We start from the raw sequence: 27,433 nt of genomic DNA, 5'->3' as shown, positions 1-27,433 counted from the left end.
ACCAAAAAACACCTAGAAACATAAATTTATAAAGTGATAGTGTCGATATCATAATGTGATCAAGCAACCAAATCCGATCATCAATCAACACAAAGAAACAGAAAGAAATATCTAAAGACAAAAATATGGGTTACTATAGTGCAATTTTACTACATTGATAGATGACCATCGAATTCTTAACGAGTCAGAATGACAGAATTTTACACCAAGCATCTCAGGTAATAGAAATTGTGCAAAGTTATATTGTGCAATCAGGGTAAAGCAGCAAACACCAAAAAAAACAGCATAGGGAACATACTTAGCAGAGCAGAAGATGGTTAAATTTTTACAGGAAGAAACTGAAGAATTATGATCGCAGTATGCATTATGTATGCTAAATAGATGCAGTTAACAAATTCATGTTTGTGTGCTTGGATGATACACTTTATTCATTAATCAGTGATCCTAACCATAATTAATATGCTCTATCTTATCAATCTAGGTACACTTTATGGATATTTCTTCTCCATTAATTCTTTTCTAGGAAGGAATCCCAATTTCATGCAACTATTTCAATCATTTCCTCTAAATTAACATCAAGTTTATTAAAGTCACTGAGCTTGACCCTAGACCCTCATACATGAATTTGTACAATGGCCTCGAAAACTGAAATACGGGCTCAAAAACCACCAAGGATGAAGAAGCAGTCATGGATGCACTGAAAGTTGAGATGGAATAAGATCAAAGGCCTAATCCAGGCCTTCTATTGTCACAAGAGCCATAGGCAACCTCCAGACCAAGGGACGCCGTACCGGTCGCCTACTAGATCGGTTCATACGGGTTTAAACCGGTACTGAACCAGCACATTTTCCGCACGTGCGCCCCACGTTAAATGCCACAGAGTGGCATTAAATAGCCTGCGCGAGGCAGCGTGCCCGCGCGGGCGCGGTTCTCTGAACGGGCACGCGGCCCCTCGCCCGCGCGGGCAATATTTCCTGCACGCAGGGCGCGCTGTCCCGTGCGCGGGCCAGTGCGAACCGGTCCAGTTCGCACTGGTACACAGCAAAAATTGGTCGGTTCCGGCCCTGGAACCATTTTCCACAGCCGAACCATGCCGATTGGCACCGGTACCGGTACGGTACGTGCTGAATCGGCCAGTTCGGGCCGGTTCAGCAGACCGTGCTCCAGACACTTCCAAAACTGAGTAGAAGGTGGATATGAAGTGACACTTGACTCACATGTGCCTAATGAGCTTAAGTTTTGGAAGCTAAGAACGTAATAAGAAGTCAAGTTGCAGTCTAGCGCACAACAGTCCCAAAGATAGCATTACAAAGTCAGTACAAGGTGAATTTCGTGCTCAAACCATTTCCAATATATCCAGCATTTACAATGCATCCCGAATCACCTTATCTGGAGCTTAAAATGAAGTTATGATGATTTTATTGAAGACATATCATGCTAACACGTTGTTGACGAGGTTCAAAATAATTAAGAAAATGTCATTCCATGGCCTATTAATTTAAGGATAGTTTTTCTAATATTCTTAGTCAAATCTTTCTTGTTTCTTTATTCTAGAGCACCTTTTAGAGTCCTAGTTGATATTCTTAAGATGTTCTAGAAGCCTTGTTTCACAAGTTAGTTGAGTTTGAACCAAGATTTAAGGGACCTCAAGTTTCTTGCAACGTAAGGACCCTAAAACATATTAATACCCCCATGTATACATGAAATTCACATTAATGAAGTATCTTTTCTCGTGAGTGCATGTTAACTTGTGTTTGCTCTTAAGTTCTTTTTTCTAAACTTCTAGTTGATCTTTAATTGACTTCTAGTTTATTTCATAATTAATTTTTTGATTCCTTTCTTCCACCATGTCGCTCATTCTAGTATCAAAGCACATTCTTTCTTGTTTCGACCTTGTATGCATGTATGCTTAGTGCAGGAAACCTAATTCTCTTAACATTTAAGTCCCAATCATTTTTAAATTCCTATTCTTATTTGATCTCAAAAAAAAAATAAAAAGTTACTCTCAAGATTAGTCTTTTTCAAATTTCTAATTTCTTTTGAACTTCAAGTTGCTTTCAAAGTCCAAACTGCTTTCAAACTTCTAGCCTACAAAGGATTTTTTTTGTTCTTTTCTGCTGGAGTTGTGAGTGTGCTAGAATTCCCTTATCCAATCGAGGGTGGATAGAGGACAAGTCCTGCAAAGGTCATCCTAGTAGTATTTGTACCCTAGCTTCTCTTCCACTCGCAAGCATCCCACATCCTACATCCACAGCCGAATCCTAGGGCAAACCTACTTTCATTACTAGCCATAATTACACTACAACACGCTCCATCTGTAGATCCTATCGGCCTGACTTGCTACCAAGGGCCGTGAACCATGCAATGATGTCAAAGCATGCATCCAACACCAAGAACTCACCATCAGATAAAGGTTGAAACAGCTAAGTCCCAGTTGAACTAGGACTACCACAGTAGTCCTAATCGAACCAAGATTCCTTTGCAGCAATCCCAATCAAACCAAGACTCCTACACAGCAAATCTAGTCAAACTAGGACTCCTTCGCAACAATCACTCATCGAACCACGACTCTTGCATAACAACCTTAATCGAACCAACATTCCTTTGCAACAATTTCGGTCAAAGTTAGAACTTCGTAGCAATCCCAATCAAACCAAGACTCCACAGCAATTCAAGTCGGACCAGGACTCCGCAGCAATCCCAATTGAACCCAGCCTCCTTTGCACCAATTCCAATCGAATCGAGACTTTGTGGCAATTCTAGACAAACCAAGACTCCACAACGGTCTTAATCAAGCCAAAAGTTCTCCACAGCAATCCCAATTGATCTATGTATGCTCCTATGCAATTGCAAGAACCTTCTAAAAGTCCGATCGCAATCCAACAAAGCTTCAGCTAGGTAACCAACTTAACACTGACTCTCCAATTGACAAACTTGAGTCTTGGTTTTTGCAAATGCAAGCTACCATGTAAGACATCCTAGCTAGCATACAAGCTCTTCAATCAACTGCAGCCCCAGCCCTATTGCAAGATGACTAGGAATCTAACACTAGAAACTCTCCATGCCTAAATCATGGTAATCCTACTAGGAACCAGCAATCAAATGAAGAAGAATAAGACAGACATCGGAACAAGATTGTGCACTTGACTATAGATTTCTTGGGGAAGTTGAAACAAGCAGCTTTCCAAGCAAGGTACGCGGTACCGACTGTACCGACGTACCGGTGGGCGTCGGTACCGGTACGGTACCGAACCAAACCGAGCCGAACCGGTACAGTACCGATGGAGCTAAAAGCCAAAAAAAAAAAATTGAAGCCGGTACGGACTGGTCGGTTCGGGCTGGTACCGGTTCGGTTCGGGCCGGTACCGGTCGGTACGGGCCGGTACGCATCGGTACCGGTCGATACGGACCGGTACGGGCCGGTACGGTTCGGTACCGAAATATGTAGCTGTACCATACCGGTAGGGTTCGATACCGGTATGTACCGGCTGGTACCGGCCCGTACCGACCGGTACGGCAGACCATGTTTCCAAGATTGCATAGCCTCATTTCAATTGGTACCATCTATCTGACCGAAAGCAAGTCTAATTTGTTAAGGTTTAACTTAAAGGCACAACTCGCATCTGATGGTCTAACCTCAAAGATAACCGATCCAATTGTTACAAGAGGCCCATAGCAACATGGGCCCAAGAGGGAGACACTGGAGGATTGTTACATCCCTTTAGATTATTCTCAGAATCTCTGTACTTGGATGTTCCAACTTAAGCAAGGTCAGATCAATCCAGGAGCACTGAAAAGAACTTAACGATCTCATATTTCAAGTTCGACTTAGAAAGACCCTAAAGTCTAAACCAATAAGTTGGCTGGTTTCATAATGGACTTTGTCATGAGATCCAAGATCAGATTATGGTAGCACAAACAAACTCTGGATGAAGCATATCAAGTGGCTTAGAAGGTTAAGGAACACTTGAAGTCTAAAGTTTGCAAGTTGACTTTTTAAGCCAAGGGATCAAACCCCTGCCCAAAACATAGCATACCAAATCTAACCACTACAATGTTCAGCAAGAGAAGACCATTTAAGCCCAACACTAAGAAGTTGAAGGCCCCAATGCTCCTAGTGTAAGGGGCACATATAGATAGCTATACAGTGCGTTATTTGCCAGCTAAGTTGGGAAGAGTAGACTACTATGCCTGAAGAAGTGTGTGTGGAAGATCTTGAGGAGGCAAAAGAAGAGTCTTGCAAATGCTCCTTGTTCTTCACCAGACGCCCACTATCCCTTGAAGAGAATAAAAGGTAAATTGATGGTAGAATGGCATCTTTTATCGCCATGTCATCTGCCAAAATCGCTATATCCATGTGATCATCGATAGCGGCAGCAGCAAGAAGGTAGCCTCCTAGAAACTTGTGGATAAACTTGGGCTCAAAACTATCAGCCGTCCATTACGTTATTGAATTGCTTGGATCAATGACCTAACTATCTTGGTCGACTACAGGTGCCTTGTTTCCTTCACATGGAACAATAGGCAGAAAGATGAAGCTTAGAGTGATGAACTACCCATGAAAGTTTGCCATATGGAAGGCGGTACCATCCCAAATCATCCAGTTCAGACAAACCGACATGGTTACGTCCCTCAGTTCGAGAGAGAGAGAGAGAGAGAGAGAGAGAGAAAGGGGGGTCTATGGTTCTATCGACCTTATGCCACATCCTAGGTCGACTATGGCTCTACAGACATGATGTCATTCATCATAGCCAAGGTGTCACCTACACTTCACTTTGAATGGAAAAAAGATTATACCACTGCAAGGTCCATGAAAGAACTTAAAAAGATGAAACCACAGCAAGAGAAGACAACAAAACCCCATGTATGCACTATCGTACAGCTTGAAGAGAAGGAAGATGGATCTATCCAATCTCACAAGACTGAGGCATCTAATTTGATCAAGCCAGAACCTCCTGATGATCAAAAGGAGAACAACCACATTCAAAAACAAGCCAACCAATGTCTATTGGAAGCTCTATTATATATTGTGATTGAAACATTAGTTTAGCAATTGATATATCGGTATGATAACTTCACATGCACCCAAAACTGGTCAAAAAATTGGGCCTTAAGGTTGAAGATTATCCAGAGCCATACAACATAAGCTTGCTTGATGGCTCAGTTGTTCATATGAGTCAAAGGTGTCTCATACATTTCTAGTGGAGACAAGGTTTGAACTTTGAATGAAATATGCTGCAACATCATGCTTCCGAAGGATTGCCATATCCTTCAAGGAAAATCTTGGGTATAAAATCATAAAACCACATACAATCACCAAGATCAAAGTTACATGGTGACCCCGGAAAGAAGACCTTGCTAAATAAAGGAACATTCACAAGATGATCAACACTGAACCAAGTTGTTGCAGGAGATCAAGCATCAAATCCACTTAATGATGACAGCCTCACCTTAAATGCCCAGAGATCAAGCATCCAATCCACACTGATTTTGGAACACCTCGAACAAGATGGTTTAGGTCGATTTAGCAAACCCTGGTCGCTTTGTTCTTTGTCATACAGGCCCATAGAAGTTTAGTATCCCTTTGATTTCCATCAGTGCTAGTCTCAAACTTCGTTAGTCTGCTGATTTCAAGCCCTTCCTTATCTTACCATATATCCAGCCAAAGTCTTGGATATTATAATACAAAATCAATGCATCAACAATAAAGAACTCGTAAGAGAGCCAAAACTCCTTAAGCATCCCATTTTGGAAACCAACAATAACTCATTTATGAGAATTTAATGTTATAGGTCAAAATAAATGATTATGCTCTGTGGAAGAATAGAGACCGAAAAAACTAAACACAAATCCATCAATAATTTCACAACCATGAAAGATAAACATTTGGTTGTTCTGGTTATAACATTTTTATCCTAGAAAAAAAAGTAGCAGCTTAAATATGTCAAAAGAATGTGCAATGATTTATTTGAGAATCTTCAACAAAATCTAGAAATATCTACTCATTTGTTGAACTGTAACCACCAAGAATAACATAGGAAGACTTTTTATTGTAATAATGCACATAATGAGATGCAGCATGGCCTTAGATATCCAGAGAAGTTCTTTTCCTTCTATTTTTCATCTAACCACCAGCAATATCAATTTGAACATGGCCCATTGATGAAGAATAAAGTTTGCACACAGAACTCACGAAAATGTTCTAATATTATTTGCTCTTGTTTTTCTCATGAATGTCTTACAAATATGAACATGTTCCAAATTTCTTGCAAGTTCTTGCCGTATAACAAACTTTTGCTTGTGATAATCTATTTCAAAGTCCCGACTTTCAGACTACATAGACATCCTAGATATATTGCTAATACATCAGAATATAATCAAGGAAAAGGGCAATATACCTGCCGGAAAAGTACCCAGGCATATAATGCATTGTGCATCTTTTGAATAATACCTAACGTAGACCAAGTCAATTTAAGAACAGCAATAATTTCCTCCGCTTCCTAGTAATGAACCCAAAGAACAGAATAACAGCTGGATTATAAATCTAGGTATTGTCTTCCTTAACAATACTTAAATACCATAGAAAATGCATGAGATAAAATGTTATACCTCTACAATCTGACCATCTTCCAGAACATCAAAGATACTGCAGAGTAACTTCTCATACAGATTAACATTAAAATGGAAACTACTAGTCCAATAATAGGTTTCGTTTCGAATACCGAACTTTCTAGGCATATTTGAAAATTTTGAAGCATATTGTTTAATATCTGTCAGAATCTCAGCATGTCCATCAGGACTTGTATTTAAAACCCATTCCTGCAACCATAATGTGAACCAATCAGATTTATTTAAAAGAACTTGGCAACAGGAAACCCGCTGCTTGAAGGGAACTATAAAAATTTTGCTGCTGATACAATATGAGTTGTTTCAGTTAGTATTGTAGAGAAATTCATATTTTATATATACAAGAGACTAGGAGAACACTTGCCTCTATATTTCTAAGCTTTGAGAGAAGCATGCTAAGTGTTGCATGTACGTCAGAAACAAAGTCAACAGAAGTCATAAGTAGTTCTTCTAGAATATTTGCCTGAAAGAAAACATGATTGCAAGAAATATGACCTTTATAACTGGTGCAAGCTAAAAAGAAATATAAGGGTGGCAGTCCTTGGCCCAATTGGCCAACATGACAGGGACTGAAGCAAGCTATAAACAAGTCTATGTCATAAACAAGTCAACACAACTAACTCCTTTATTAAACAGGTCAGGTTCAGGCCTGGAGGGTTGGCCTAGATTGACCCATTTAATAGTAAGTTGGTTCAGCATGATCGCGATCCAGAACTGATAGTGGCTTATCTCAACCCAATAAACTATGTATGGATAAAATTTTATGCTTAAGTAATGTTTATAATAATCAATATAAAGCAATAGGTTAATTAGATCTGAAATTGATGGATTAGCAACCGTTAATAGATTAACTAGGTCAATATTTTGTGTCAGCTAAAGTTTTAGTGTGGAGTCATCATAATCATGTCCTCATATGCAAGCCGCTCAACCTCTTTATTAAACAGTTTATATGAGTCAGCTTGTGTTACATGTTTCATAAATAGCCTGGACTAGGGTTCAGGTTATTGAACCGCTTACTAAATGCATCAGATTCAAGATTATAGATTCATTAGAATACCTATTTCTCAACCAAACACGAACTTGATCTGACTCGACCAATTGCCAACTCTAAATATAAACAATTATTACAACTGACCTGTCTCTTCTGCCACTGTGTGTATGATCTTTCAGTAGGAAAATCTGACCTGCTAATGGCACTTAAGAGTTCCAATGATATTTGAGGAACATCAATCTGTTCATGCATCTTCTTTTCACCAAAGTGCCTCAAACCTCGCTTAGTGCGCACATCCATTGCTTCTGAGATCTGAAAGATCGTGACATTAGTTACTATGTAACAAATTATATTATCTCAAAGAAGTAGCACAAAACTATCGAAATCATGTATCTAATCAAAAAAGGACCTTAAACAGTTTTTTTCTATGGCAGTCACTGCAACAAATCAATTCCACTGCAGGAATCAGGAATCTTACCTCATTTTGGCCTGGCAATGGTTCACACGGTTGCTTGCTACTATTTGACTCCTTAATGTTAAAAAAATTAGAAGAAGAGATAGCACGTCCAATTAAACTTCTCATAGAAAATACTTAAGAATCTAATTCTTTTAACAGGAGCATAGCAACCCAAGTTAAGGAAACAACTGATTGAAGTATAATAAGTTCTTGTATGTATCTATGTGTGTATTGCATTATATGTTTACGTATATAGTCATAGGCTCATAGTGTTAAAATCAAGAAAGGAGTGAAATATCAGATGCTGTGTGGCGTGTCTGCATGAGTACGTATCATCATATCATTCCGTGCCCTGCTTGGCACACACTGACATGGTAGCATGTCAAGTACTAACAGATAGCTAGGACCATCCTAGTGTCGCATGCTAGTAAGGCACCGGTATGATAACTATTGTGTCGTAACATGTGTGCCAACCAACACTTTTAATCAATGAAATCAAGGCAACACAAGCACAAATAAGGGAGATGGACTCAAATGCATGTTGGGGACTAACTCCATAAAGGCCAAAAAGAGTATTTAGGGATTAATTAACATGATATTTTTACCACAAAATTTTAAAACATAAAAAATTACAGCTTTTAAATATTTAAAAAATAAAAATTAGCTTCTTCGAGCATCTTCTTCTGCATCCAAATGTTCTATGCTTCATAACATGCTCTAGAAGTTGTTTTCAATCCTTACATATAATTAATTATAAGGTCATAGATCTGAGATTGTGACTCTCCAAAAGTTCAACACTCCAAACTGGTCACAGTTTTGATCTGTCTGGAAAGATTTAAATTCTTAAGTCATAACTACAAGAGGAAGCTAGAAGATTTTTTGTCTTTTTAAAAGTAGAGAAAAAATAGCAGAAATGATTTGTCAATCATTTGCAGCTTAATTGTCTGCAGAAAATAAACAATAAAAGACATTTCTATTATTATGTGAAACTCTGCATCACAAATTTGGGATTAATCTGATATTTACATAGAGATGAGGAAGGGGGACGTGAAGGAGGGAAGGAGAGGGGGGGGGAGAGAGAGAGAGAGAGAGAGAGAAAGAGAGAGAGAAGAGAGGAGAGAAGATCAAGCGATGACATTAACCTGTCAAGAGTGATATGCCTAACACACAAATGAATAAAGAACCTCATTAACCACAATCAAGCCTTGTCGCAATAATGAGGCCGGTAGATTAAAGAATGCTTGCCTCCATCTGAACACGAATGACATCCAGCAGGTCAATATGGCAATCCTCTGGTTCTGAGCGTGAATTTAATTCATCTCTTTTAGATCTTAACCCCTTTAAAAATCTAGATCTTTTTTCCTTCTTTTTCTTTTCAAACAAACGTATTTCACCCCTGGTTTTGAACAAAGTTTAAGTGTGAGTGCACGTAAAAGAGAGAGAGAGAGGGAAAAGGGTGGGATAACAAGGAGAGAAATTACCTAGAGAGTATGAAAGAAGCAACAAGCACCTCGTAGGCTGTTTCTCGCATATCATCATCAGATAATCCTTCCAGGATCTTAAAACTACTGATCAGTTTACTAAGGCAACCAACAAAATTATCTAAATATACAAGTTTGACAAAAAAGATTTGTAGCTCGATTAACTAAACAGCCAAAATTCATTGTTAACCTGACAAATATTTACCATGTGTAGTGCAAACAAATGATGATGCTCCATGCATACCTGTAGTTAATGTGGGTAAATTTAAAGAGGGCATATATGCATCGTTCACTGGATGAGAATGTACATCTGCTGCAGTTAGATCACTAATATTGCTTTCAACTCCAGACTTATTGGTTTCACTGCCAACTAAATGGTCTGGTTGCTTTGTTAAACAAGATGAGTGACTCGAAGATACTTTCACTTTGATCTGAGGAACAATTCGCCGAGGAGGAGATCCAGACAATTCAGTTTTTGAACGAAGAAAATAGAAGTTTCGGGATGATGAGTTTATCTGCCAAAAAAAAGATAGATAGTTTACGTTCAAGTCAATAAGAAGATGATAACAATTGAATTTAAAAGTATCCTGACGACTTCAAGGGCAATTTACTATGGAAGCATACTTCCTCACATGTAAAATACCAACATAGTTCATAGAAGACATGAGTCTTATCTCAGTGAGAACGTAATTTATTCAGATTGAGGAAAAGGCAAGAAAGCCAAGAAAAATACGTAAATTTACAACAATAGTAATATACATATACATATATACACAAATAGAGTAGAGTTAATATGTGGACGCCCACATAATAGGCCAAATAAGGTCGGTCCATGACCGCAGGCCCGGCACTGATAATCTGAGTCATTGAATGTGATCTTCTATCTCTAAATTATTATTTTATCAAAAAAAATCATTTGATTTAGAGATCCCTAGCCTATGCATCCAATGGTCAAAAAAAATGCATTGTTCGTGTTATTTAAACTATCCATTTTCGATCACTAGATACATAGGCGATGCATAGACCAGAGATATGCAAATCACATGATTTTTGATAGTAAGCAATTTAGAAATAGTAGAATGTATCCAATAGCTATGCCTGGCCCTTCGTCATCCGGTCAGGACCGACCTTATTTAGGTTGTTGTGTAGGCATCCACATATAAGATCTACTTTATACATGCACACACATACATTCATAGAGTTTCAAGCAAAAGCAAGAAATGTTTGCAGAAATAACTAATGAGAATAATGCCAGAACTAGACAAACTATGTGAAATTGAAAGCATAAGGATAACCAGCATTATTAGTTAGTGTTGAACAACTTATCCATGGAAGGCCCATCATTATGTTAGAAAAAATTGAGCAAGTAAAGCACATATACATTATAGGGGAAAAAGAAAAAGAAAGAAACCTATATATGTATTTATCACCAAGGTTGAAAATTGAAATATTAATCCTTCACTGATTGTTTCTTTCAAGAGGGTGAGCCTTGGTACAGTGGTAAGGTTGCTCCATTGTGACTTGAGCTCATGGATTCAAAACATGAAAATGGTTTTTGCACATGCGGTCGTAAGACTATGTGCATCTGACTCTCTCCAGATCCCATAATGGCAGAAGACTCGTGCACTGCCACTAGGTCACCCTTTTTTGATTGTTTCTTTTAAGACCTACCTTTGGTTTTGCTGCAAGCTTTTCCAAACCTTTTACCGCAACTCAGAATCAAACAAGGGTAACTTCCTCCCTCCATTGAGCCCTTAAGAAAAATCGGCGCACTTGTTCTTACCAAGGCCTCTTCTAGTTTTCATTGCACATGCTCCCACCTTCTAAGTTCTCCATCACTTGATACTACAATTGGTACAACTCCAACAACTCTTTGAATAAATTCATTCCTCACCTAACCTTCTTAGTTATTTCATACATCAATCTCAATATGTTCATCTCTGCCATGTACATCTTATTCACATGAAGCCACTGTACTACAGGGTAAAATATCAAGCATCAAACCCGTATTGAACAAGGCGGGTATGGTACACCCTGCATCATAAACAAATGGTATCAACTGATATGCTGACACAGTCGATACACCCCTAATACAAATTATTCTAGTATCTACTTCTTTGTTTTTCTCCTTATACTTTTATTCTCTTAAACTCTTAATACTATGCCATTAAACAAATATAGTAGGGAAACAGATGTAAGTGCCCTCATCATCCTATTCAATTATGCTAGGATGTCATAACATAGTTTTCTAGAAATCAATTTTATCAGCTTGTATCAAATAAAAAACTAATATCAATAATTTATATACAGCCACAGCTAATACCAGAACTAGTATTCTTGGGTAGACATGTTCAACAAAAAGATGGAAACATCTAAGGATTCTTGGATGAAGTAACAAGAGGGGCACTTGAGAAAACTGAGCTATTAGCAATGGGTATGGATAGACGAATTAATTATGATTTCTAATGTGTCCAATTTAGTATTCGCTGCTTTGGATCATTTTTTTTGTTTGGACCCTTCATTATACTGAAGACAAGACATTGAACATAATAAAACAAAAACTCTAACCTAACATTTCCCAAACTGAACACGTAATATCCAACAATTGTCTATAGGGCTGCAGATGAGCTGAATCGATCCAAGCCTTGGGTTTTTTGGGCTGGGCTTGGTCATAGAAGAGGGTGTTCAAGCTCAAACCAGTTATACCTCTCCAATCTCGGGCCACGAGTCAATTTGAACGAGGAGATTCTCAAGCCAAGTTCAGCCTTGGACTTAAATTGTGCAAGCCAAGTACTCTTCAAGATTGGACTGTTTTCAACTGAACAAGCGTGAAGGTGGCATTGTCAGCGAGCCTGAGCAGTTCAAGAACGGCTCAGCTACCACATCACCCAATTCAAAAAATACCTTGTTTACCCCATCAGTAGATTCAAGACCCAAGACAGTTACTCTTACTCAAGATCATGCATATAGCTAAAACTTAACAACTCCCTCATTTAGGGCATGGCATCCTTACCATAACTGGATAATCCAACGCCTCGATGTACCTCTTGTTGGCTGCCGAAGGATCAAATACTCCACCTGAAGCAGAACAAAGGCACCCTCAAGAACTATAATCGCCGCAGGGAGGGGGGAATGAAAGAGGAACAAGGCAAGAACCAAGATAAATACCGGATTCTACGCATTCAAGAACGTAGTCGACGCTGATAGTATCCAAGTCGACATCGGAGAAGTCGAGGGAGTCACCCGATGGAGTTCGGATCAGACCCGCGGAAAGGATGAACTCGAGGAGCTTGCGGCGGTCGCGGCGGTGCCGCTGCAGCAGGAAAAGGGTTTCCATCCGTTCTTGAGAATAGACACGGGGTATGCCAAGTGCTCGAAGAAATTCCTCCCGTCCTCCTTCCGGCCTTTGTTCTTGACCGTGCAAGAGGAGCGCGCGAAAAGAACGAGATGCTTCCGCAGTGGGGTAAGAGTGGGGGCCGGGAAAAGGCTACAAAAGGACGCTCGCATCCTGTTCTTGGGTTCAGCTCCCCGCATGCCACGTGTTTGTCTCTCAGCGCCGGTCAGTTGCGGGTCCCCAGGTCGGTGCGTGAGGGTGACATTAGGATGCAGTGAGAGGTAAAAAATGGCCGTTTAGGAACCAGGACCGCAGGAGCATGAGATATGGAATTAAGGCCGCAAACGGACCCGGGCCGGCCCGAGACCTGTCAGGCCGGGTCGGCTTCGGTGTCCGGCCTGTTTAAATAAACATTAATATTATAATACACTATATCACCATATAAGAAATTTTTATATCATATATTTGAATAATTTGATATACTATAATATTATAACATTAAATAAATAATACTACTCTAGCATTGGTATTATATTTAAAATATTAATATTATAATATAAAATAGATTATAAAAATTAGACAGACTACTTCAATTATGTTTCTATTTCAAAAATTTTGGCAAACAGTAGATCTGGCATAAAACAGGAGCATAGTTGTGCCACCTGGCATAGCTTTTTCTTTTTTTTTCCTCATTTTCACGGAATCACGTTCACCTACCAAACGCCGACTAAAGTTTATGTCTAGTCGGTACTCCGTGCACCGATGATGGAAGAAAGTTGCTGATCCGCCAAATAGCAACCAGGCCCGACGGCAAGACTGCCATTAGATCCAGTGAACCGAGCTGACCGGCAGATAATTTGTAGAAAGTTATGTGCATAAATTAGCAGTTTAGACTCAACTGCCATGTAAATATGATAACATGTTGCTATCAGAAGCAAGGTATTCATCTTTACTATTTTCTCAACCAAAAGAACATATATCTAGCAACTATATTTTAATCTGAAAGGGTTATCAAATCCAAACAGGGTATATGAAAATTAAGAAAGTATTCCATCTTGCATTCCCTTGAGACCCTCCTCCTTTTCAGTCCATGGTGGTTTTTTGAATTAATACCCACCATGCTTTATGAGAACAAATTTCATGTCTGTTGGATTTCGATCTATTCTAATTTATTTTAACTTTGGAGTAACTGCAATAGTAGGATGAGCAATAACGGACTTGGTAAAAGCAGGGACACAATATTATGGGCTTTTCACACGTATTTATAAAAAATATGTTTAGGAAATACCAACTTTCAGCATTTTATACATGAATAGCTTTTCAAGGCAAGCTTCATAAAGCGAGAAATAGAGCAGAATGAAACCAGAGTCTGCAATTATCAAAAATTGGAATTTTTTGATTTCTTATATTCCCATAATACCTGTCTCTCTCAAACATGTCCTTTGTAGCATGCCATATTTAAATAGATAGACGTAATTTTCCTACCCCATATACATTCCGATAATAACGGTGTTTTTTGCAAATCACCTAGGTGAAGAATATTTTATGCCATATAACTTTAGAATTCAGACCTTGTCATGCCTACCGGTTCTTTGACCCAACTATACTATCCACCCTCAGGTGATCATTTTGCCCGCAGAAGAACTTATATCGAAGTCAGTTGAGTTGTTTTTTTCTCCAAGGATATTTCCTTTTATTCGGTTATTTTATTTTATTTGCATGTTTGTGCATGCATGCTGTATGTTCTTGCCTCCTTGTTTTGTCAAAAATATGGCCAGCAGACTAAGGTTGAACAAAAAATTAAAAAAAAAGAATTGATAAATACAGGCTTTAATCTTTGACAGAGTTTCTTTGCTGTTTTAATGCTAAAGCAACACTACTCACCTCAGAAATGTGAAACTCATCTGAGTTTCCTCGTTGATCAGACTTCAATATCATATAGGCTGCTCTAGTTCATTTGAATATTACAAGCTTTCCAAGGCTTTGTATTTGTCCCCTTCAAGCATAAACAGTGACATCCGGACGAGTAGCTAATTGTCAGGTTGCAAATGCTACATTGACCCTGTCGTCGGCTAGCAGCGTTAGTAATTTGTTTCATAATTCTAATACAGCTTTCCAAGGCTTTGTTCTCATCTTGGACCCCATTATATTTACAACGCCTCAATCTATCATCTTCTTCTCAATTGACAGGTGCACAGGATTTGTCATGCCCAGATTTTATCTCAGTTTCCATCAATTAATCTTCCAAGAGAAGAAGAGCTCCTAAACATTACCAGAGCAGGATCTGCTTACTGAAATGGTGCATGACCTGTATTTGCTCAGAATCACACATTTGAAATCCTACAGACGTGTTTTTACCATGTAAAATTTGTCAAACTTTCTTCTACGACAGAGAGCCCAATCATCTTGAAGAAGCCGAATCATTATGGTGCTGCAAGTTCGCCAATACATTCTGTATATCACCAATGTCAGAAAACATTACTCACAAATATCTGGCTATGGACTCGAAAACTGAAGTGTCGCTTCACTATGTCAATACATGCACCTATACCCACATCTTCACAACCCAATTACGCTGATACCAGTGATATCATAGGAGCACATAGAACAAGTCAACCTGAAGATCCTGGAACCTTGTTAAACGGCCATCTATCTATACCTCCTCCCTCCCATGGTTTTCTCTCTTTATAATATTGAATTTGCAGAGTGGACATGTGGCATTGATGGAGAGCCACTTATCTATGCAGGCAGAGTGGAAATGGTGGCGACAAGGAAGTTGACGCAGCTCGACTCCATCATCATATTCTGAGAGGCAGATGCAACATTCCTACATGTGCCAACAATATTTGTCAGGTAATACTTAAATTATAAAAGGTCTTTCAAGGCATTCCCCTGTCATGATTTTCCATTCTGCTCAGTTGTCGCAGTTGCGTGGCTGAATTTAAGCTTCCAGCCACTTCTTATCAAGGACATAAAAATACAATTTATTGTTTAGTTGCACAAAAGGAAGAGTACATTAATGGCACCATGGCTTTGTAAACACCCATAAAATTTATACAAATCTTTGTGGATGTCTATGCAGTTCTTGATGTAAGCTAATTCCATTTTTGATTTATAAAATTTTATTTGAAATTTAAACTCTGATCAACCCCAAGCCCCCCTCTGGGTCTCCTTATCTTCCTATAATACCAAGCAAAGACAAGACGGACAAAAAATAATAATTTAAAGAATTCTAAGATCTTTTAAACATAGGGAATCAAATGATCCAGCAAACATCAGGCCAGTTTTTCCCTCCTACCTCTTAACACTAACTCCCACACTACCTTACATAAGGATTTAAGTTTGGTGTATACCAGTCCATATTAGAAGTACTTGATCCTATCAAATAAGGTACTGGCAGGCTACCGATACCAACTAGCACATACTATTTCAACTCTATTTTGCTAGGTCACTAGCAAATGGGGGTGCAAATGGGTCGGGTCGGATCTTGAGTGACCCCGATCCGACCCGATTTTTGTTCGGATCTTAATTTTGGCCCCAAACCCGACCAGATTGAAGATCAGATCAGGTCGAGTCGGGTCGACAGCTATAATTTTTGATCCGGCGAGTCATTCAGGTCGGGTCAGGTCTATGTATAACCCAGATCCGACCTAAAAAATTTGGATCCAGGTCGGGTCTAGTCCAAGTCGAGTCCAGATCCAGGTCGGGTTCGGTTCGAACTTGCTGCTTTAATTTATGAATGAAGGCAAGGCATGGAGTTAGTAGAAAACGGTTTTCCTACTGCTCCTACTACCACTAAAAAGGATGTGGAAGGAGTTAGTGAGAGAGCTGCCGATTTTTTTGGGCCTAGCAAGCGAGATTCGAGAGAAAGAGAGAGAGGGAGAGAGAGAGAGAAAGAGAGAGATGTTGGGACGAGGGGAGAGCCTCATCCGCGGCTTTAATGGCGACAAGGGCGACTTCTCCTACCGGTGACTAACCTCAGTAGTCCCCTCCCTTCTTCTCTCTTTCCCTCTCCTCTGATCTCCATGCTTGCGACGCAGAGAGAGCCTTGCCCACAACTCCGATCACCTCACGGTAGCAATGGAGGACCTTGATGCCTTCGATGTTGTGCTCTCCGACAAAATCCGCAAGTCCTCCACCTGAGCGAATCCTCCGCCCTCCTAGAATCGAAGCAACAACAACAGCCATTGCGGCTCCTTCCATTTTCACTACCCTGCAGCTCAAAAAACCCAAAAAAAATGGTGAGAACTGAGAACAGGAAAGGCCACCGCATGGGAAGGGGGAAAAAGGGGCGTCCCATCATCATTAAGGGCAACATGATGTTGCCCTGGGGAGTGAAAGGCCACCGCATGGGAAGGGGGGAAGAGGGGCCGTCCCATCATCATTAAGGGCGACATGATGTCGCCCTGGGGAGAGGGGAGGGTAAGAATAAAAAATGGATAGACTGTGGGCAAGTACTGCTGTACCACTCCCCCACCTCCTTTAGCTTGATTTTCACCGGTAGATCGTGGGCCTGTGGGCTACGAGCCTAAACGGGTAATTCGGATTCAGGTCGGATCGGATCATATCGTTGGATAAATGATCCAAAATTGACCTAAAAAAAATGGATCGGATCGGGTCGAGATTCAGTAAACTCAGACCCGACCGAAAAAATAGAACGGATCCAATTTTAGAACCCAACCCGGCCCCATGGGTCCTCCAATTCGGGTTGGGTCGGGTCTAAGTGGGTCAACCCGACCCATTTGCAGCCTTACTAGCAAGAGGTGTAGCATATACAATGATTTGGCACCTGAATTCGCACCTAAATCGGACTGCACCCAATATTTGTCAGGCTATTGTTCTCTTGTTCCCTCGAATCTATGAAGGGCCCAACCCTAGACACTCTAAGATCCTTTTTCAAATTTGCTCCCATTTCGAGTCAAGAGATAGATAAATAGACACAGCCCCCTTTTCGCTCCGCTTAGCCCTATCTCCTTCTAGGGGTATTTTAGTGATAGGTTCTATAGGAACTAGACGATCCTATTTGGTCAAATATCTAACGACAAACTCCTATGTTCCTTTCATAACGGTATTTCCGAACAAGTTCCTGGATGACAAGCTTGTGGCAATCTATTTGATTGTATCAAAAGGCCCACTGAATTGGGATTTCCCTATTGGGGCGGGTCATTTCGGGGCAAACGGATCATTTATCATAAAGAGGATGAGCTTCAAGAGAATACCGGTAAAGGTACCAACACCACTACTCCCATCCTTGGCCTTATATCTGTCCTACCACACTCATGCAAACTCCACCTCTTATACTTAAAATTCCATGAGCCTCTCTTTAATGTTTCTTACATAGCTCAGTTTCTCTTGACCCAATGGGAGATTGAGTTAACTTATTTTAGAATATAATAATTTAATAATTATTTTACTACAAGAGCAAAATTTCTCATTGTTTCTCTCTTGGACCAAAAAGAAAGAAATACCATTAATTAAAATAAAAACTAGAACCATTTTACTTTGGAAACCCATACCCTCGTTCTCCCGTTTTCGTGCAATCCACTCTTCAATTTCTAAACTTGCCTTAACCACTTTCTCTCTCGCATACTCACGCTTAAATATCCACTCTCTCCCCTTACCTATCTTACTACTTTCCCTTGCTCCTCCCCCACCGCCCCCCCTCCCACCAAAAAAAAGGAAAAAAAAACTCCACCTTTCTAATTGCCTACCATATTACCAAAACCTCTCTTCTTCCCATATTCTCTTTAGATGGACTATGAACACAAGGGCAATCTATTCCAAGAAGAGGGACATAACGGTCTTTATCCCTGAGCTTGCAAGCTTGGAACTTAGCAGCATATCTTTCTTAATGCATCCAAACTTTAGTTAATCATGCATGCCCATTCCTCAAGTCCAAGAAGGTATTATTCTCTATCCTTATTAACCTTATTTTTTTTCTTACCCTTTATTCATATTAATTTACAATCTTGAAGGGAAAGGGCCCACATAATCATTTCATTAGAGGTCTATGCTAAATTTCAGTATAATCTCAAGAATTTTGTTTAGTATTATTTTCTTTTTTCCCTTTTTTGTGTCTTATCATAATGTGAGTTTGTTCAATTCTCTAAATCATGTATGCTGTTCCTTCAAATATGTGAAAACCATCTCTCACTTAATTATCCTTCTCTCATGCATGTGCTAGGGGCACTATGATACCATTTTATGTCTCTTATTTGATCAGTTGAACATAATATGGCATTGTATTAGTTACCATGCATTGTATTAATTCTCGATGCTTATTGTTTTGTTCTTTAGTTATCACAATTAAAAACTTGAGTTAAACCAACAGTAAGGTTCAACGTGGTGTGGTCAGGCTTGAATTCAAATAACAAATCCTTCTACCAGATTGTGCCAGATAGGATTTTATCCAACAGCAACCCATCAAGTTTCAAATCAATATATTGCGCTTTTTTCGTGAATACAGACTCAAGTCTAAGTTGAATTATATTGCATCATTTCAACCTAAATAAATCAATCTTGAAATAATTTACATGTAGGCCTGTTCATTTAATTGTGTTTCTGTGAAAAGGGAAAAGGCGGAAATTTTTATATTCTCTGACTCAAGTGAACTAAGCACAATATTTAGACTTGTACATGCATTCATATTATATTTTAATATCTAATATAAATATCTTTCTTTAATCAGGCATGAATTATTATTTTATTATTTTAAATTCCTTGATTTTTTTTGTGTCATGCATCAAATAGGTCTTTTGCTTTTTTTTGAGTTAAACTTACTCCACAACCAATCTAAAACCTATACCAGATATAGAATGGCTTTGGATGAAAACACACACTTATTAGCATCTCAAAGTATGTCTCAATAATTCAACAATAGTTCGAAGTTCTAACCCATCTTAGAACTAACAGTAAAAGTTTTAATTAAGGTCGGTCTGACATAAGGAGGGCTTTTAACCTTATATTTTTTGAAGGCTTGTCAGCTTACATCCTCAAGTATCAGCTTCCATAACAAACTTAGGGCCTGTTTGGATGTTTTTGTAGAAATCACCAAAGAATCATGAAACCATTTAAAGTAGAGTGTTGCTGCAATGAGATCCCAAAAGAAAAGATTATTTGGGATTCTGTTATAATTGTTGCTTTGATAGATACAGAAAACTCTATGGGAAAACATGAATTCTAACAAATTGAAAAACATATTAGATGCATTTCTAACTCCACTCGTTCCACTCCAATTTAATGATAATGGTTCCTATGTTTGCATGTTGAATTTTCCTACAAGAAAAGAAAAACTGGATATCAAACTTCAATCTCTAGCTTAGAAGGACAAAGCCCAAGAGAGGTATGGTGCCTTCAACTCCCGAGCCCATGCCTGGTGTCTGACAATCTCAAAAGGTAAAGACCAGTATATGTGATCTCCTCACCCTATCTTCTCTTGTTTCATCTTGCCATCTATCTTTCAAATCCTTTATAGATGCAAAAGGGGAGGGCAACAATGGTTCCAAGGACGATGGCCACAATACAAGCTGGATTTAGGAACTGAAAGTTGTTCCATGTAGCGGGAGAGGGAATACGATGTTGTCCCGGCATCACCCATGTTTTGTAGAGGTGGGGAGAGTTGGGGGCGGTACTTTGAAGAATCGGAAATGTGTGAAAAAGGATTTCCACAAGAAATATACAAAAATAAAAATCCAATCAAAGTGATTATTTTGATTTGGTCTTTTCCATGGTTATCTTAAACACTAAGCATTCAGGGAAAAAAGTTCTTGATGGTTAGGATTCTTTTAATGCATGATTCTTTAGAGATACCATGGGTTTGATGTGCACCCAAACAGGCCCTTGAGGTCTTACTTTGCAGTGAAATAAAGGTTTCTAGATGATGCAGCAGCTTAAGATAGCTAATGATATTAGTTATTGCCTTGCTAAAGAAGGAACTTTCTTGACTTCAACTCTTGAGCGACTGCTTGCTGCTATTTGCAAAGTGAGCCATTCCAACATACTTAGAGTAAAACATTAACTATAAAGAAAGCAAAAAAACACATATAATAAAGTAAGGTTTAAGATTAGAAGACTTACAGCATCCTCCCCTGAAAGGACATGCTCGATGGGTGGATCGCTACCACACTCTGTCATTATTCCACCAAAGGAACCTGATATCTCACACGCAACTTTCTCAGAGTCACTGATTTTACGGAATGTGTATTTTGGAAGCTGGCGGATGTCCTCTTCAGATGCTCCTTCCTGCTTTTGGAAAGTGAAATAGATGCAATAAGTTACCTAGTCCTGTAGACCAGATATCTAATGTCATCACAGGTCAGAGTTTTTAGATAAAAAATATAATGCGTACACGAAAAGATGATTATGAGAGGACCAACAAAACCACACTTGATGACTGTCATTGGAAAATTTAGATCAAATGGCAGATGGTACATACATGTACTGCAAAAAATGCACTATTTACATACCTGAGCAGACCAGCCATTACATGGACTGGTCCAACCAAATCAAAGAAACAGAACAATGACTTTACACTATAGTATTTGTTTCAGAAAAAGAAATTAGCAACCCATAAACAATTAAAAAGACAAGCTGATGAAGAACAAGCAGCACTTTTATTTACGGAAGTGAAGACAAAGTAGGATTTACAGAATTTAATATGTTCCTGTTATCTAAAAAACATTTTTATCAAAAGATCTGACCCAGAATAAGAGAAATACATAAAGTGATCTCTCCTAATCAGCATGTTAGGTCAGCTTCAAGGTCGATTAATGAGCTCAGTAGTCTGACAACTGTATGTTTTGAGAAGAAAAAACAGTTGTTATTGTGGTTGAATCTCGCTAGTGTTTTTCAGGGGGGAAGCTTTCTTAGTATGCATCATTTCAAGTCTCCACAATTTCCCAAATTCATCTTCAAATGGTAAGTTGAGTGAATCATTCAGAATATAATATTAAATGCCAGCTTGAGGCATATAATATTAACTGCCAGCTTGAGGCAGTTTCATTCCAAAAATGAATTCAAGAGATAACTATAGCATGCCTTATTTTATCCTCCAATTTATGAATTAACACATGTTTATGCTAAAGCCAAGGCCACGCCTTTAAAAAAAAAAAAATCTGTGATATCCTACATGCCAAAATTGATGACCCTCAATCAAATAAAAGTATCATGTGCTAGCAGCATTCCATCCTGGCATAAGCACAACCCATATTGTTGCTGCCTGTCATAGTGCTTGGCACAAGCTGGCATGGCAGCATGTAAAGTTCTACTCCACAACCTGTATCTTGCCAACAACAATACCAATAAGGCACTGGCACACTACATATCATGTATGCCATGTCGTGCCAACTGGCACCTAAATCTATGCATAAAATTACTAGTGCAGTGCAGTGCAAATGTGCATGTTTGTACATGTGTGCATTTAAACAAGAGACTATTGATAGTCTGATATTAAGGTGCTCTCTTCCTGATCTTGACATCAACCAGCTACCAACTTACCAAGACGATCTCTTGCACTTAGTAACAGATCTTTGTGTACATTCTGTTATTGGTAAAGCATAAATATTAACACTGGCAAGAATGACGAGTTCATCTTCGGCAGATGGACTAAAAGAACAGCTTCATCAAGAAAGAATGAAACTATAGCTCATGGTAATATTTCATGCAGCACATGATACTTCATAAAACAGCAAACATCAGTAGTTAGCCTGACTAACCTGATCTGCCACAGTGTATAAGACTGCAATGATGCAAGGCAGACAGCAACAGACAGCAACACCAACAACACAGGCCAGACCAACACAGAAGATGACAAAGAACACATCAAATGCTAGAAAAACTATACAAAGCCTGCAAAACAAGTTCAGAGTAGGAATTAATGATAAGACTGTAAAAACAAGTCGGTCCAAATTCATATATATAAGGTCTTATGCAAACCAGTAAAGTTGGGGTGCATCACGGATCAGAAGTTGGCCTCCAGCGGTTATCCAATAGAATCCAATAATCCACCATACAAAGGAAAACATTGTGTTTGCAGACTCCAGATGTTTTGCAATTCTGCCAAAAAAATAGTGGGCCATAAAAAACTTGGGGAAGCAACATATTTACAAACTCAAATTCAAGGATCAAAACATTTGATGAAATTAAGTTTAAGTACAGGAATACTAGATAAACATAGAGAAAAACTAGAAACAATCAGTACGCTTCTTCCTGCAAGCAATCCTCATGTCCTACTTCAGATCTTCTTTCAATTTAGAATATGAATAGCCCTAGCATTTTTCATACTGACATACGTAACCAAGTTGAAAATATGAAAATACATCCTGATGCAAAACACAACATTTATAGTGAGTTTTCTATATAAAGATTAACTTTCTGAAAAAAGATCAAATATTTTGAAAAATACCAAGTGTTTTGTACAGGACCCCCATGTTAGGTATCCATGAGGCTTTGCAACAACCAAAAATATTTTCCATCGGCACAATATCACACACAATTTGGGAATGATATAAATATCATAAGATAAAGAAGTGGAAAACAAAAAGTTCCTAGACATGATCAGGGATACCATATTTGTAATGTTTACTGTTTACTATTAGTCATCCAACAGGATGGAGGGGCAATGTTATGTTGAAACTCCAAATTTGTGGGTTCCTAAAATATCAGACACTTGCACCTCATGACACCTCAGGGTGAAGCCACATTGGTGCAAAGGGGAGCAGCTGCCCCTTGGGTTCATGAACTCTTACATATGGAGCAGTGGGGAAGAGCATTATGCCCTCTCCCTTTCTCTCCCTCCCTTAAGGAATGCACATGTCCCTCCCCGCATTCGTCTCATTTCTCAACACTCATGATGACCTCCCTGCCTTTTGGATTCTCAGCTAACTAGCCATGAACCCCACTTGATTAGTCACACACCCTTCTCCTTTTAAGAAAACTAAGAATCAAAATTTTGAGATAATATGACCAACACAATGCTCTAATCTTATGTATCCCATCTCAGGCTGTTACGTTGTGTCAACTTATAACCTAAGATTGGGAGAGCTGATTAGGGGAGAAAGTGGACCAGACAACATCCATCTGGGCTTGCTTCTGTATCCGAATCTATCTGGATATAGATACAAATTTGAATCTTTGACTATTATCCACATCCATATCTACCAAAAAAGATACAAATATGGATAGATAACTATCTAATCTGTATGTAAATCCGGTTCTTTTTGTAATTCTATTTAGTCTTATATAGCTCTTACGAACTTGAAAGGAAAACAACTGACAATATTAACATATCTTCAACTTATTTTACCTTCTATGTAGTGACATCTTTGATTTGATGATTCATAAAATTTAACTATCCCATTTACATCCAAATTTAGATCCATACCGTCAGAATTCGATTTGCATCCAACCCGTTTAGAACAAATATGGATAAAAATTTTAACATCCAATTAATTTTTGTATCTATATCCATATTCACTAAATAAAAACATATATGGATGTGGATATACTAATACCCGATTCACATCCGATTCATTTTCAGCCCTAGAACTGATAACTAAGCATTATATGTCTATACTCTAGCAGCATCATCTTTTGGTTTTCTTTTTAAGAAATTGAGAAAACTATGGAACCATTTGGGACTTGGATGAAAAGGGACCTAGTTTTCCTTCCTTATTTTCTTCCTACTCCATCTACAAGAGAAAATAAGACATGATATTGAAAGCAAAAGGAAGGGTCCTGTTTTCTTTGACATAAACAAGAAGTCTGATATTTTAACTTATTGATACCAATGCAATTCCCACCCCCCCTTCAAAAAAAAAAAAAAAATTAGTATAAGAGTGTCACAAACAGTAGTGACCTTTATTCATTTTTATATTCTTGCCATACAGATACAGGACTTTTTAAACAGTATATTCTGATAATATATTCCAGAAAGTAAAGCTTAGAATAATATCCGAACAAAAATTGCTCCTAATAACTACAAGTGAACAAATTTTTGACTTTTTAAGGAATTCAACTGCGCATGATTAAAATTCATGCAGTAGATGCATAGTTCGAACATTTAAATATAAAGAGACAACAGATTATTTTCAAATGGCTTGTTAAATCACTTAAATGCCAGAAACGACACAGTATCATAGGACTGATGGCAAGAGAATGTTGGACTTTACTGTTACGCTTGGACATATAGCACTTTCTTAAGTGGCCTTTAAGACCGCTTTTCATTTCTATGGCAGACTTATGGTGCCCCCCCCCCCCCAAAAAAAAAAAATAAAATAAAATAAAATAAAAATAAAAAATAAAAAATCTTCAGCCTTCCTTTAAGGATAATTGTGACTTGTGACAAGATTTAGTTCAGAAATGATTTGTTAACTGTCAATCAATGCACTCTATTTAATAATTTTCAAATTTTTAAATTATAATAACCTAAGATGATCGTGAAGGTACCACGGTCATCTATTAGAAAATGTAGGCAGCCCCCTACATAAGAAACATAGCTCTGCCCCTAATTACACCTTTTGACCCTTCCAAGCTTAAATCATTAATTTGTGGCATCACCGTCATTGAATATACAGCTATTTGCACTTGAACATAAAAGTTGCCTAGTATAACACAACATTGAGTTAATTTTTTTTATAAATTTTGTGATATTAACAAACATGTACTAACATGATTACTTATTTTAAGCATATGTAAGATATACATGCGTCTCCCTGTCCAATTTCTTAAAGGTTCTTGCATAAGATTCTTTTGGACATATACTTGACACCTGCATCATCTATCCAAGAAAACATGCCAAAACAAATGTTAAAAAAATATCGTTAGGCACTCCTCAGGGATTAAAAGAAGGGAAAAAATGCATACATATACATATTCTTTGATATCCTTAAACCTCAGCACTGGTTCTAGTCCGAATTCATTTGAACCAACATTTCACGTTAAGTTGGTCATCATTTCTAAAACGCAATAATTAAGATAAACTACTGATTGCATCTTCTATCCCCAACCAAGAATCAAGAATTGGGGAGAAGAGTAACTAAAAGCCATGTATAAAGCAAGGGGATTGCAACAAGACCTCCTGGCAAGTTTCAAAAATCTAAAAAGGCTGCTTGATTTAAACCACCCCCCCCCCCCCCCTCTCCCTCTCCCCACCCACCCCCCCACCCCCCCCCCCCCCCCCCCACCCCCCCGCGCCAAAAAAAAAGAAAGAAAGAAAGAAAATTATCATGACAAAATTTCCTCTCATACGGAGGTTATCGAATAAACATATATTATTCAAATAATAAGCAAGAGATGCCATTTCTTCCAAAATATAGATCGAGTAGTTCTGAATGCTAGAGCTGTCTCCCTTACCTTGTCCTCGCTTCACCGTGACCCTGCTCAGCATCAGCAGATTCTTCCACCTCTCGCGGCGAAATCGACCCCGAGCTCCTTGCGCTCAGACTCCCGCCCTCTTGCACATCCATCACTTCCCCCCGAGGCCGGTGCCTCCGCCGGTACTCGATACACATACAGATCACATGAAGCGCGCACTGGAGCGCGTACCCCACAATCCATAGTCTCAGAGGCATCGACGGTCTCTCGTCCCGGCTCCGAACCAACACCCCAGCGGCGACGCTCACGAACGCGAGGTTCCACAGGATGTCGAGGAACATCACAGGCCTAGAGTAGGCCCAGTCGCTCTGCCGCTCCTCCAGCTGCTCCACCGCCGTCTCCCGTACCACCACCGACGGCTCCCGCATCAGCCGCCGGCTGCTCGCCCGCCGGAGGAACCTGGCCGCGCCGCGGAGGCTCGCCCGGCCGGGGAGGCCGCGGCCGGCGCCGTGGGGGCCGAGAAGCGGGGCTGAGTCGACCGCGGCGTCACCGGCCCAGGTCGGAGGCCTCGTCGTCGCCATCTCCAAGCTCGAAGAGACAAGATCGAAGAAGAGCAAACCTTGCCCTCGCCCTAATTGCTTCCAAGCATCGCTCCAAAGCCTACAAAACTCGACCGAAACCCTTGATATAGAAACCCTGGCAGAGAAAATTCTTACCATTTTCCGTCCATGGCGAGAGAGGGAAAGAGTGGAGAGAGATGCGAAAGCTCAAGGAGAAGGAGACGGATCGGCTGCAGGATAAGAAACGCAGAAATGGATAGAGGAGCGAATTATATACTGGCACGTGTACTTAAAGATCCGGGCTCTGGGCCCTCCGGAATCGTCTACAGTTGGGTCTTGAGTTATACATACAGCGCGGAAAAAAGTAGTTCTTGTTTGCCAGACGCTTTTATTTTTGTCGTCCGCGCGTGTGCGACTCAGTGTGGATGGAGCGGCATCCTTAAATGCTGACGAGCCTTGGATGCGTTAGATCACGAAACTGGGTACGATGGAGAAGAACTATTCCATTAGACAGAAGAAACAAGAGGTCGCCTGGTACCTGGCCCCTGTTATTCTTGAAGAGAGGTTGCTAAATAAAACTGCTAGAAGAGAGGTTGCATATAGGTTTTTCTGCTGGAAGAGAGGTTGCATATAGCATATAGCAATTTCGTTTCAGCTTCGACTGCATTTCTC

General features: G+C 39.3%; 2 protein-coding genes across 24 annotated transcripts in view; both read right to left on the bottom strand.

The window, feature by feature from the left end:
* Positions 1 to 14,900, bottom strand: part of LOC103696712 (DNA topoisomerase 4 subunit B (DUF810)) — a 56,264-nt gene extending 41,364 nt beyond the window's left edge. For 2 of the 21 annotated variants that reach the window (XM_088723691.2, XM_088723699.2), the window contains exons 1-9: positions 12,725 to 13,248; positions 12,570 to 12,634; positions 9,801 to 10,071; positions 9,557 to 9,677; positions 9,321 to 9,471; positions 7,763 to 7,930; positions 6,992 to 7,090; positions 6,610 to 6,819; positions 6,399 to 6,500 (exon numbers count right to left, since the gene is read on the bottom strand). In XM_088723691.2, the coding sequence (XP_088579817.1) occupies positions 6,399 to 6,500; positions 6,610 to 6,819; positions 6,992 to 7,090; positions 7,763 to 7,930; positions 9,321 to 9,471; positions 9,557 to 9,677; positions 9,801 to 10,071; positions 12,570 to 12,634; positions 12,725 to 12,893 (1,356 nt within the window). In that variant the 5' untranslated portion in view covers positions 12,894 to 13,248. Of the gene's footprint in view, positions 1 to 6,398; positions 6,501 to 6,609; positions 6,820 to 6,991; positions 7,091 to 7,762; positions 7,931 to 8,096; positions 9,193 to 9,320; positions 9,472 to 9,556; positions 9,678 to 9,800; positions 10,072 to 12,569; positions 12,635 to 12,724; positions 13,253 to 14,774 lie in introns of those variants that run through there. The other 19 variants (XM_088723684.2, XM_088723685.2, XM_088723692.2 and 16 more) reach the window with 15 other exon arrangements.
* On the bottom strand, positions 14,691 to 27,036 carry LOC103700044 (E3 ubiquitin-protein ligase At1g63170-like). Of its 3 annotated transcripts, none has more exons than XM_039126630.3 (5): positions 26,241 to 27,017; positions 22,824 to 22,943; positions 22,604 to 22,736; positions 20,967 to 21,131; positions 14,691 to 15,717 (listed from the first exon to the last, which is right to left on the bottom strand). In XM_039126630.3, the coding sequence occupies exons 1-5, from the start codon at positions 26,918 to 26,920 to the stop codon at positions 15,544 to 15,546; spliced, it is 1,272 nt and encodes a 423-aa protein (XP_038982558.2). In that variant the 5' UTR covers positions 26,921 to 27,017; the 3' UTR covers positions 14,691 to 15,543. The 3 variants fall into 3 exon arrangements, with proteins under 3 accessions (XP_038982558.2, XP_038982557.2, XP_088579830.1); XM_039126629.3 differs by having other exon boundaries at positions 15,297 to 15,717; positions 20,967 to 21,134; positions 26,241 to 27,019; XM_088723704.2 differs by lacking the exon at positions 14,691 to 15,717 and adding an exon at positions 15,726 to 17,103 and having other exon boundaries at positions 20,967 to 21,134; positions 26,241 to 27,036.
* Between the last annotated feature and the right edge of the window lie 397 nt (positions 27,037 to 27,433).

Source organism: Phoenix dactylifera, chromosome 6 (assembly GCF_051530095.1).
Source record: "Phoenix dactylifera cultivar Ajwa chromosome 6, Ajwa_hap1_PhDact_Kaust_v1.1, whole genome shotgun sequence".
NCBI lineage: Eukaryota > Viridiplantae > Streptophyta > Magnoliopsida > Arecales > Arecaceae > Phoenix > Phoenix dactylifera.
The sequence above is the reverse complement of the archived record's forward strand: the minus strand, read 5'-3'. Positions and strand labels throughout refer to the sequence as shown.